The sequence below is a fragment of the Sciurus carolinensis genome, chromosome 7, assembly GCF_902686445.1.
Source record: "Sciurus carolinensis chromosome 7, mSciCar1.2, whole genome shotgun sequence".
In the NCBI taxonomy this organism is placed as follows: domain Eukaryota; kingdom Metazoa; phylum Chordata; class Mammalia; order Rodentia; family Sciuridae; genus Sciurus; species Sciurus carolinensis.
In genome coordinates, this window is record NC_062219.1 from 142,032,149 (window position 1) to 142,045,212 (window position 13,064).

At 39.6% G+C, this 13,064-nt stretch overlaps 1 protein-coding gene across 1 annotated transcript in view; it reads left to right on the plus strand.

Annotated features, from left to right (window-relative positions):
- Positions 1-13,064, plus strand: part of Sycp2l (synaptonemal complex protein 2 like) — a 111,048-nt gene that overhangs the window by 8,469 nt on the left and 89,515 nt on the right. The window contains exons 8-14 of the mRNA XM_047559289.1: positions 1,988-2,092; positions 2,487-2,511; positions 7,621-7,706; positions 7,818-7,906; positions 9,099-9,133; positions 11,033-11,175; positions 12,316-12,368. Coding sequence (XP_047415245.1) covers positions 1,988-2,092; positions 2,487-2,511; positions 7,621-7,706; positions 7,818-7,906; positions 9,099-9,133; positions 11,033-11,175; positions 12,316-12,368 — 536 coding nt within the window. The remainder of the gene's footprint in view (positions 1-1,987; positions 2,093-2,486; positions 2,512-7,620; positions 7,707-7,817; positions 7,907-9,098; positions 9,134-11,032; positions 11,176-12,315; positions 12,369-13,064) is intronic.

Sequence of the window (13,064 nt, forward strand, 5' to 3'; positions counted from 1 at the left end):
GAGGGGGGGGGCCCTTTTAGAATGTTTGTAAGGGACCTTAAAGACTATGTTTTCATTTTGCATTTAATTCACTTAACACCCTGATACACTGAAGCAGATATTGGTTAGCAGAGAAGAGAGCTAGAACCTCAAAGGAGATGAACAGCGATGTCCTAAGGGGGCTTTGGAGCTTAGGAGTTGAGTTAGACTACATCTCTGCTTGATTTTCCTATTTAGATTTAGGAAATGCCCTTCTAGTAATTAAAACAGTGCTATATCAAGTCCCCACTGGATTAGGAAATCAAATAGGAATTTCCATATTGCATCCAAATTCTAGTCAGTGATGGTAATTATATAACTGGATACCTTCTAAAACATTATTTCTTGTAGGTTTTTGCCAAGGAGAACAGATCAATGTTATCAAAGAAAATGGGTTACTAGAGTCTGGACTTCAAAGCCAGTTTTTTATAGGCTCAACACAAAGTGGAAATTATTCTACTCCATAGAATAACGATTTCCTATAGAGAAGAATGAATTTTGTCCTGGACCCTAAGGTCCAGAAGGATTAAGCAATTTGTCTTGCCCCATGTTCTTAAGTCATAATTTTGCATCTGGCTTCTGGTAATGACACAGCTGTGGGGTCACCCAGGGCACCTGCTAGACAATGTATGATCATGGCATGTAACTAGGTTTAGTGAGTACTTCTACTCCCAGGTATTGATCAACTAATGTGTTGTTTCCTTCTTTAAATCTAACAACTGAGGGAAGGCTGGAAAGGAGATGGTCTTGGGGAGACAGATGAAATGGTAATAAACGTGTATTTACAACCATAGAACTTTAAGCATGAACACAAGGAGAAAGAAAGTATAGCTTTAGCTGTGAGTTCCGCTGGAGAAAGGGACACTTCTTCCTGTGGGCTATCTGAGAACAATTTGCTTTAGAAGGTGAATGATTTAATGTACATATTTGTTGAAGTTGAGATAAAAGAAACTTCAAACAGTGCTGACTAGCAGACCTTGCTGAACATCAAAATCAGAGGCCCTGTCACCACAGATTCTGATTTCCTGAGTCTGGGATAGGTCCTAGGCATTGGATTTTCATACCTGTGGTTTTTCTGATATATAGCCAGAGTTGAGAACTGATTGGCTTATAAAGTTATATAGCAGGGGTGCCTTGGGTTCTTGACTCTAATGTGCACAAAATTTCAAAGGCTCTGCTCCTGTGGGAGTTGTTCATCAAAAGCTTATGTTGCTAATTTTATATTCATCTGATGATTTTCAGCTATGCACGTAGGATGTTTTCCCCTCATGAGTGATCAGCAAAAAATGATCCAAAGGTGTCCTTTGTTTTATGAAGCAAATGCATTTTAGAGGGGGTTATAGAAGTTTGTTTTTACTCATACCAATGTTGGCAACTCGCTGTGAAACTGGATATATAGTCCTACAGGAAAAAAAATCTTCAGTTAGCTGAAAGCTTTTGACAAAGATAGCCAGTCCTGAGGTACATTTACTATAGCTGGAGTACTGCTGGGGCACTTCCAAAATTGGACTACTTCTCCTATTTTAACTACAATGCTGGGGATTGAACTCGATCTTTTTCATGTTAGGCAAGTGCTCTACCACTGAGCCATGTCCCCAGCCCTGTGCATTTTCTTTGATAGTTTATTTTCTACAGTTTCTCAGATCCACAAGATTTTCCTCTGGGTCTGGAGGTTCATTGATCTCTTAAACTTTCTTCACAAGCCCCTTTATGTGACTTTCTGGCCTTGATCCTGGCCAAGTCTATCTGTCCTGCTGATATCAGATAACTTATTGTAGTTGGGTAGCAGCTGGACAGCATTCTGATGTTGTACATGGGAGACCTCGGAGCCAGTCCTGAGTTACTAGGGTATGGGCAGAGGTCTTTAGGATGATTTTGCTCTAGTGAGAAAATTATCTTGTCAAGTTTTATAGCATAGGCAGTAGTTATTCAGTCTCACATGGTTTCATCTGGGTTTCTTCCCATGTACATGGTTGCCTGGTTTGAGAGAACAATGGGATTTCTGACCACAGAAGGTCTAGCCTCAGATGCTGCACTGACGGGTGTTCTAGAGGACTTCTTTGACACTGTGCTGGTAAGGGTGAAGAGATGCTTCATGGAGCAGATGCCACAGGTACTGGGCAGGAAACTGATCGGGAGTCATGGCTTTTTATAAGATGACTTTCATAAAGACTTTTTTTTAGAATATTATGTGAAATAGTAACGAACATTAATATGCAACCAATATTATAGAAAACTGAGAGGTTGAGAGGTGACTTATTTTTATACATACAACTATTTTTCACCAGATTAAAGCTGATGCACTCGTTTTAATAAAGTGGAGATCCTGTAGATTTTCTTGAAGAAACTTTTGGGTTTAAAGTTGACTTTTGCCTATTAGGAAATATGAGCCCTTATTAATGTTATAGTGTATAATGCCATTTTAGAATATAAGCTGTACCTTTTCTTTTTTTTTTTTTTTTTAATAGATTATTTCCAGGAGTAGTAGTAAAGGTAAGTGTATTTTTGGCTGCTAATTGCTATTAGTAGAATATTTTGGAAAGGAGAAAATGTTTAAATGATATGAGTGAAATGGGTTTAAACTTAATATTTGGATTTATGGGCCACTTTATGGTAGTCATGCTTTGATGCTAGAATGCATTTTGTTATAGAGGATTATGGGTTTGCCAGAGATGTTTTTATTTACCAGCTGCTGTCACGTTTGACAATTTTCCTCTATTCAGGTAATGGAAGGCCATTTTTGTCATTCCAGCAAAAGCTTAGTGCCGTGGTTCAAATATGGTTTTTCCCCCAAGGGTTCACAAACTGGCAACTTGGTCCCCACTGTGGCAGTAATGACATGTGATGGCTCTTTAAGAGATGGGTGGGGCACAGCTCTCATGAAGGCATTAATGCAGGTCTTGGGTCGGATTAGTTCCTGTGAGAAAGGCTCTTTATAAAGAGTCTGGCTCTTGGGTCTTAATCAGTGCTTCCTGTCTGGCTGTGTGTCCTCTTCTGCATGGGTACTCTATCTTCATGAAGCTGTCTACCATGAAGCCCTCGCTAGAGCCAAGCAGAAGATGGCACCATGGTCTTGAACCTCCAAACTGTGAACTAAATAAACTTCTCTGTAAAGTACCCAGCCTCGGGTATTCTCATTATACCCATAGGAAATGGACTAAGGCACAAACTGGCAAAAGTTGATTTATTACAGATTTCACTTGGGGCTTATTCACAAAGTCTTTCTCTTTCAAGAGTGTTAAAGGTAAAATTTTAGAAAATTTGGAGGTTAGGTGGTTGACTTTGTTCTAAGTAGTGTGAGCTAAAGGTAATTTTACATTTTGAATTTTGATACCATGAAATCAAAGATGGACTTAAAATATGCAAACATTTCAGAAGTCTGGGCTGTATTACAATGGATACATTTTCCCATGGTACATCTTATTTTTCTTTTGAAAAACTGTTATTAACAATGTATTTCTACAATGGGTGGCGTTGGATAATTGAGGAAATTCCATACTGAAGCTTAAGTATGCAAGGTGATTTTTTAAAAAAGTTCTCATCTAAGTCAGTGCATCCAAGTGTTTTCAAGTGAATTTTTTTATGAACTTCATAAATGACTGTCTCTAAAACTGGTTGAAATAGACAATAATAAAAATGTTGTCTTTTGTAACATTTTAAGAGCTTTCTTTTATTAACGTGTGTATACATTACATATTTGAAAAGAAATATTTGAGCTATCAGTCTACAGTCAGTGCTACATTTATGGATTCACATGATCTTTGGAATATAATCTTGTTGCCCCAAGGGGATAAAACACTGTAGGTGGCTGCAGTAGTCTTCTCTGGCTATACCATAAACTGGGTGGCTTCAGTATTTATTTTTCACAGTTTTCTCACAGTTCTGGGGGTGTGAAGCTGAAGATTAGGGTGCCAGCAGAGGGGGGCTCTAAGGGAGCTCTTCCTGGCTTCCTGCTTTGTCCTCACAGGGTGGGGAGAGCCAGATTTGCTCTGGTGTCCCTTCTTATTGGGGTGCCAATTCTGTCACCAGGGCCCTACCCTCATAGCCTCAAGTAGCCTAGTTACCTTCCAAAGGCCCCCTCTCAAATGCCATAACACTGGGGGTAAAGGATTTAAAATAGGAATTTGGGGGGCGGAAGTGTCACTTTTCACACGTGTTGGCTGACAGGTGTCTTGTGCGAGTGCCCCAGCTCTACAGAGTTGGCCTAATTCCTCTGAAGTAGAACGTGTTTTCACTGACCAACTTCCCACCTCCTTCTGTCATTGATAGCTCTCATCACTCCTTCCTATTAATCCACAGTGTTTACATGTGTTCTGTTCTCGCAATTCCTTGGCTTTGTGTCTTGATGCATGGATTGTTTTCCTTTTTTTTTTCACTGTTTAGTTTTAGGTCCATATTATGCACCTTTGTAAATATTTGCTCTGTCTTGTGTTGATTCTTGAGTGCTATAATATATTTTGAAGAGCTTAGGGTGTGTGGTTGGGACATGGTTGGAGCTTTAGATCACTTGAGGATGTCTTCCCCACCCACCCAGGATTGAACCCAGGGGTGCTTAACCACTAAGCCACATCCCCACAAACACAACTATTTTGCATGATTCTTGATGAGATTTGAAATCTTTAGCTCAGGAAATTTTGCTCTTTAGTAATTTTTTCAGAGTAGAGTTGCTCATCTTTGACACTACTGAAGTTTTGAGCCAGATTATTCTTTGTTTTGGGGTGCTTATTATGGTTTGTGAGGTGTCCCCCAAAGCTCACATGCAAGATGATGTGAGAGGGTTCAGAGGGGAAATGATTAGGTTGGGAGAGCCTTAAACTACTCAGTGAATTGTCCCTGATGGAATTAACTGAGTGGTAACTGGAGGCTTGTGGGGTGTGACTGGAGGAGGTGGGGGTTCAGGGGATGGCTTTGGGGTTTATATTCGTATATGGTGAGTGGAGTCTCTGCTTCCTGATCACAATGTCAGCTGGTTCCCTCTGCCACACTCTTTGGCCATGATGTCCTGCCTCACCTCCAGCCGTGAGGAATGGTGTCTGCTGTCTATGGGTTGAGATCTGTGAAGTCATGAATCCCCAAATAAACTTTTCCTCCTCCACAGTTGTGCGGGTCGGGTCTTTTAGGGATAGCAGCAAAGCTGTCTAAAACAGGGCTAAGATGTCGGGTAGTACTCTTGGCCTCTACCCACCAGATGCCAGTGGCAATCCACTCCAGAGTCGAGACAACCCAAATGGATCTCCAGATGTTGCTACGTGTCTTTTGGGGGGCAAACCCCCCTCTAGTTGAGAACCACTGAAATTGGGTGCTTGTGGTGCATGGATCAATATTCAGTTCAAATAGGTTTAAAAACTTGCTCCAAGAACTCGAACATTCCAGACGCAGGCAGTTCCAGGGCAGCTGGGTGGCGGCTGTGCTCCACTTCTCCGCAGTTCTTTCAAGGCTACTTTCCTCACTGCTGTGGGCTTTCAAGTTGGTTTCCCTGGGTGGTCGAAGAACGCTGTCAGCAGTGGGGCTTGGTGCAGCCAGATTCACACCTGGAGGAAGAAAGGTGTGCTTTCCCCAGACAGCAGACAAAAGCCCTAACTTTGCTCCATTGGATGCCATTGGTTCACTTGGCATCCAATGAACCAATGGCTGAAAGATGAGTGGGATGTTGCCTACTCTTAGCCAATCAGGATGCACCCCCGCAGCTGGTCGGTCCCACTAAAATGGCATTACTCCGCTCTAACGGGAGCAGATAGATGATAAAGTCCATCATTTTTCTATTTCTCCATTTGTAAGCTCATCTGTTTTTCATCTGTTTTTGTCTTCGTGTGCGTCATCTTGTTCATTTTTCCTTCTGTATTTTGATATGTTTTCAAGTTTTTCTTGGAAGTCATTGCTTTAATTCTGCTCTCATTGCTTCTGATGTAGACTTTAATTCTACAATCGAATTTTTTTCCCTGCAAACTCGTGGGTGGTGGTGATCTGCCTCTGCTCTCGGTTGGTTCCTACTTGGTGTGCTTGGTTTTGCCCAGTTCTGTTTTCTTGGGTATCCTTGCCTACTGGCAGTCTGCTGGGTTTAGTCAAATGAAATAGGAGGCAGGGGGAGCAAATAAGCCATTTCTCACCCTCCCTCTCTTCAGCTGTCATTTCTGGAAGTACCTGCATAGTCCCTGTGGGCCGTTTGGAATTGTAGCTCTTGCTGCCTGACCTCAATTCCTGGGATCTGGTCATTCTGCTTCCTTCTTGTGGCGCTACAGCCCTAGAGCGTGGGAATAGGAGGGCGATGGTCTCCTGCTAGTATTAATCTCTGGTTTGCCATGTTGGTCCCAGTTTGGTTTCTTAGCTCTTCCTAGTTGTCATAATGAATTCCCTATTGCAAATTCTCTCTGATTGGAAGATCTAGAATGGCTTTGATTTTTTTTTTTTTTTTTTTTTTTTTTTTTTTTTTTAATTCAAGTTTCTTTCTTTACTTCTGTTTTCATTTTGGACTACTGCTTTCAAATCTCTTGTATAATTCATGTTCTTTTGAATTTTGGCTGGATATGAGTTGGATGCTTCTTAAATTTTTGTTTCCAGTGTTTTCCAAAAATCACACAAACTTTTTGGCTGTCTCAACTAGTCATGTTTCTCTTTTCCTCTTGCATAGAGTCATATAGTTAGTTTCTCTTCATGCTCTTAAAATGAAAAACATGGAATGGTATGTGGTATTTGCTAATTAACAGGATACACAGACATCTTGGGATCTTACATTGTCCAGCTGGACTCTGTTAGAAGCTTCCCTTTGGATTTTAAGCTGGTGGGCCCAGACTCTAGCCCCATTTCTGGTTTCCAGAGATCATCCTACTGATGAGGTTTGCTTGGATTTAGGAGAGAGATCTTTCATATTTCTACTTCCTAGTTTGGTTTCCTATAATTTCACATGTTACTTAGGTTAAAAAGGGTACACTTTGTAATAATTCACAAATATACATCTGAACCTATCAGTTATACTGTGATCTTCCCATGAGTTTTTGCAGTATGCAATAATCACTTCATGTCTTAACATGTGCGTAAATGAAACCATCAATAATAGTTCATTTAATAAGCATAAGATAGTATTACATACCCTGTTCTTTGAATGCACTGACATATAAATAGCCTGAAGTTTCTCTGGTTGTGTTAAGGGCCAATATTTTATTTAAAAATTCATGCTTCTCTATCAGCGCAAGACTTTATAAGATTTTTGTTTATTAAACACAAAAAGCATGAAAAAATAACTAGAAACCACAGGACCTGCACTTTGCCTATTGCTGTCTAAGAATAATGTAGCTTTGCTCAAAGTGATGACCACGGTGAAAGGGTACTTTGTATACACTGTTGCTTTCCTTACATCTATGTAATGCAAGTCTGTTGTGACTGGGGATTCTATAACTCAAAGCACTCTGATAGGTCCCCTGCCCATGAGATAACATTCATATAATATGTGTGTGTGTGTGTATATATATATATATATATTTTTTTTTTTTTTTCTTCCTGAATTGTTTACTCCTGTGGTTCAGTCTGTCCCTCTTTCTGTGGTGTAGGACTCTTTTTCTTACTCCTCTTGACACTTATGGGATTATTTTAAAATTACACTTTCAGGGAAAAGCCAGATGTTGGATTCCTTCATACACAGCTTAGGATTCTTGGTGACAGAAAAGACTGTGAAGCTCTCAATTCAACAGGAGGTGAGTGGCAGATGACAAGACAGTCAGCAGCTGCCCCAGAAAGCTTGGGGAAAGTCACACGTCAGCCTCTGTCTGTTCCTTCTCCATGAATGCCTCTCCCATTCCAAAAAGGCTCTGAAGACTCTGAACTGCATTTTGCATGGTGTGTCTCGTGAAGAGAGAAAAAATTTCCCTTTGTCGGAAGACGCGTGTCATCTAATGTAAGTGACCTTGAACTTAGTTATGTGATTTCCTCCCCCCCCCCCCCCCAGGGCAAAATCTCTACTTGCACTACTTGGTTCTCCTTAGACCAGATTATGTCATTCCTCCCTTCAGTAAGTGCTTTGTGCACCTAATAGGTATCTGGCACTGTGCTAGGCGGTGAAGGACTGAGGGGAAAATGGTAGATGTTGTAGATTCTTTTTGTAGTTTGTAGTATAGGATTGTTTTTCTTTTCTTTTTCTTTTGCATCAAATTTGGAGACAAAATGCTTTCTTGGGGTACAGATTGTTTTTTGACAGTGAACAGGACCCACATTAGAGACTCATGGAAGAATGTTGGGAACATGGACCTAGAGCCAGGTTGCTTGGTTTTGAGTCCCGGTTTTGCCATTTATCCAGCTGTGCATGAGCCACAGCCATAACCTCATTCTACCTCGGTTTAGTTTACCTACCCATGAAATGGAGCGAAAAAAGAATTCTGACTTGATAGTTATTGTAAAGGTTAAATCGAGCAATCCACTTAAAGTGATTAGCATATTATCTGGTAAAGAGTCAAAGCTCCAGGTTACTAATCTTTAGTTAAACCAATAGGGTATGACATTTGTATTGCTTTTCAAGTGATAGGATTTTGTTGTTCATTTTTTGGTGACCCAGTTGCAGTTTTATGTTTTCTGGGGTGTGAAATTTGGAGGTAAGGTTGTAATACACAGCCAAGGAAAGAGTAAAACCACCCTATGTGGAAATTTGAACCTAAACCCATTGTCGTGTGATCCAGTAGGACCACGGAACTCATCATGGCACCCCCATCATTCAAGTGACACAGCTGTGACTCGGGTTCACTACAGTGCAGGGTCTGGAAGAGGTGATTGACAGGTGTAGAGCTCTATCTTACTACTCCAGAGCTGTATTAGATGAAACCTTAGAGATCACCAGATTAAAGTAACTTTATAGAGAGGGAAATAAAACTTCAAAATATATAGTGGCTCTGGTTTCACACTCACACAAAACCCACGTAGATAATATGTAAATGTGCAGTTCTTTTTCACAAAAATGTATTGGGAGCAAAGTGAAAGTTCTATGGAATTTGAAATTGTCGCAAAAATATCTTGGTCTTAAAATTTGATGCCCGTTTGATAAAGTTTTACCTCTTAATCTTCATTTCAGTAAAATGTGATCTATCTAAATGTTTCAGGAGGAACCTCGCAAGGACAATCTTGACTGTGGGTGGTAAGAACTAGTTTGAGTTCTAAATACTTAGAATATTAAATAATGGATACCATTTTTTTTAAATTGTAAACAAATGGGGTACAACTTGTTTCTCTGGTTGTACATGAAGTAGAGGCATATCATTTGTGTAATCATACATTTACATAGGGTAATCTTTGATTCATTCTGTTATTATTCCTTCCCCCCACCCCTCCCACCCCTCTTTTTCCTCTATATGACCCATCCTTCCTCCATTCTTGCCTCTCTCCCACCCCCATTATGTATCATCATCTGCTTATCAGTGAGATCATTCGTCCTTTGTTTTTTTGGGGGATTGGCTTATCTCACTTAGCATGATATTCTCCAACTTCATCCATTTGCCTGCAAATGCCATAATTTTATTCTTTATGGCTGAGTAATATTCCATTTTATATATATATATATATATATATACACACACACACAAACACACACACACACACACACACACACACACACACACCACAGTTTCTTTATCCATTCATTTATTGAAGGGCATCTGGGTTGGATGGACATAATTTTTTAAATGAGCATCTTGGATCAATCATGGTCAAATTAAAGATAATTAAAATTCTATTTTTAATTTGAGAAAATTCAAAACCATTAAGAATAATAAGTAGGCATGGGGTTGTGGCTCAGTGGCAGAGCACTTGCCTAGCATGTGTGAGGCACTGGGTTCAACTCTCAGCACCACATATAAATAAATGAATAAAGGTCCATCAACATCTAAAGCAATATATTTTAAATTTAAAAAGAATAATAAGTAGATACTTACTCACCAGCTGGTTCTGTCAAATTTTGGTATTTTGCCACATTAGTTTTAAATGAAATTCTTTTAAATAAAAGAAATCAGAATCACAGTTAAATCCCATGTCCATGTGCCCAGTTCCATTCTTCCCCTCTCTTTGACTTGGATTTTTTTTTTCATTCCCAAGCACACTTTTCTACTTGTTTTCTATGTATTCATAAGCAACATACCTTGTTTTTATAGATTTTAAAAACATTATATAAATGTCATCCCATTGGAGATATGTAGTTACAACTCACTTTTACTCTCACGACATTTGAGATTTGAACATATCAATATATGTAGTTTTAGTTTATCTGCTGTGAAATACCATAATTGATCTTGATGATTTTTCTTTTTGTAGTAAAAATATTTTAAGGCTTTTCAATCTATGACTGTTTTAACATAAGTAAAATCTAAAACACATAGTTTTAAAAAATTGGTGTCTACTGACCTCTTGTCTATATTTTTCTCCTAATGATTCTTAAATGTAATTTAAATGCTCCAGGAGACATCTTATAACTACAAGACACAATGCTAGTGTTCTAAAGTGGAATTTTGCCCCCTATTTTTAATTGGTGCATTATAATTATACATATCAGTGGAATTATTGCTATATATTCATCCATGTGTATGAGGTAACTACAATTTGGTAAATATCATTCCCCAGTATTTTTTTTTCCCTCCCCTCCCCCCGATTTCATTTTCTGGTTTAGCTTGAATTTTCATGAGATTGTTCTCCTCCCCATTGTTTTTGTTTTTTTTTTTTTTTTTTTTTGGCACCTGGGATTGAACCCAGGGGTGCTTAACCACTGAGCCACATCGCCAACCCTTTGTGTGTAAATACCCTATTTTTTTTTTTTTTTTTTTTTTTTTTTTTTTTTTTTTTTTTTTGCGGTGCTGGGGATTGAACCCAGGGCCTTGTGCTTGAAAGGCAAGCACTCTACCAACTGAGCTATCTCCCCAGCCCACCCCCACATTTTCTTTATCCAACCAGAGGAAGGAATTTCTCAGAGCAGATGCCAACTTCAGAACCTGCACGTCTTGCTCCCTCGTACCCAGAATCACCTACGTCGGCCCTGTTTTTACTCTAGATTACGACCAGCAGGTCACTCTTTCCGAGGCGCTGTGTAGAATGACAACCAGAACAACCAGGCGTGACCTTGTCCATCAGTGGTTTGATGATGAGGTCCTTGCTGAAGCTTTCAAGGAAATTAAGGATCGAGAATTTGAGACGGTGAGAAGCCTGTTCATAAAAATTCCTGGTTGGTTGGTATGTATTAAGCATCTGCTCAGTCCTTCCCTGTGTTGGGCTGGTTGGAGTTTTCTTTTTCTTCACTGTGATTAAGTGTCTGTGCTTAAACTTCTGTTCCACCAGACAGTGAAACGGTTTTGAAGGCAACTTGAGACCAGATGGGGAGATGAAGATAGGACTGAGACTGGGGACCGAGCTCTGAATCGATGGGTCCAGAAACGCATGGGAGAAAGGGGCAGTTTTCTACGAACCTGGGTGGGGAGAGAATTGGAGAAGGAAGGAAAGGGCTTTTGAGCCTTCAAAGCAGCTATGGATGCTGGCAAGCCATGCTCCAGAGGCCGAGGGGTATTATGGGGTGGTTGTGCTATGTGCCACGCAGCTTGTACCACTTCGAGGAGCAATAATTTTCAGTGTCTTCTCTGCAACCCCAGCTTACTGTGGTTGTGACCTCAAGTAGGTCAAATAGCCTGACGGCTTCAGCGTGTATCTAACTCTATCCTAACAGCTAAAGCATTTCCCCTCTTTTTTTTAAAAAAAGCTCTTAAAATGAGAGTTAGACTCTTAGAGAAAGGTAAAATTCATGATAACAGTGCTCGTGTTAATAAGACCTCTCAGGTTCAACCTGCCATGTAATCGGGATTTGTATACAATTCCGATTGTATTAAATCTGGACCTCTTCTGTTTATCTCCAACTCTGAGTGAGTGCCTTGTACTTAGTAGGCATTGAGCCAGATCCATTACCATCTAAATGGAAAGCCCATGAGCTCGGGGGCCATTCTGGACTTGGGCTTGAGTCTTATAACCCTGATTTACAAGATGCATGTATTTTTGGCCAGATAGATGACTTGTGAAGCCAGGGTGTCCTCCCCTGCAAAATGGGAATAGACCCCACATCAAAATGACAGGCATTTGACGGGAGAAACTAAAAGCACCTGGGATCAGTTTCCTCTGGTCACTTCCTCATCTGCAGGGCTAACACAAAATAACAAGTTCTTATAAAGCCTGACGATACTGGATTCTGGATGTTTGGCAGCAAACACTGGCCTCTGCTTGCTGGTTAGGGTAGAATTAAATAAGATACATATTTTTTAAAGTAAAAAGTTGCCATTATTCATTTTAAAGGATAGTCGACTCTTCCTCAATTACCTCAACAACAGACTTGGTGAGCAAAGAAGGTAAGATGTTTCTCTGGGTATTGTTTTCTTGATGAGTTATGTTCTAATATTTTACAAAATGTCTAATATTTTACAAGAATTATCTAGGATCTGTTTCCTTTTAGGTGAGAAATAGAATTGAATTCTTAATACAGTTCTGTGGTTCATTGATTAGAAATCTAAGATGATAAAATTCTTTCTACCTAGTGGTTCATTTGAGTGTTTAAACAAATTATCTGCCTTTAGCATGGTTTTTGATTTTTGTATATTTTTAACAAGGCATCCTTGAATGAGTCCATAGATCTTATGAAGAGCAAGGTCAAACAGACTTGAGGTCACTGTGATATGGGGTGTAACGTGAGAACAGACTGATCACCACTGAGAAGTCCAAATTTGAGAGTATTTATTAGCCGACTGGCTGACTCTCTTACACAATGCCTCAAAAATGGCTATTGAGAGAACAGTCCTGACCATAGGATTGCAGGGGTTTTTATACCATAAATCGATACATCAATTCAAAGTGTCTGTTGCTATGATTCAAAACTAAAAACATCATGAGATCTGAAATCATTAGTAGAGGGGGAACTGGGTCAAAATGACCTTACTTGGATACAAACTAAAGAATGGTTACTAACATCTAAACAATCACTATTGACATCACCGTTAACATGGTACATTGTTTAGAATCAAAAAGAGAATAATTTTTCATTATGTAAG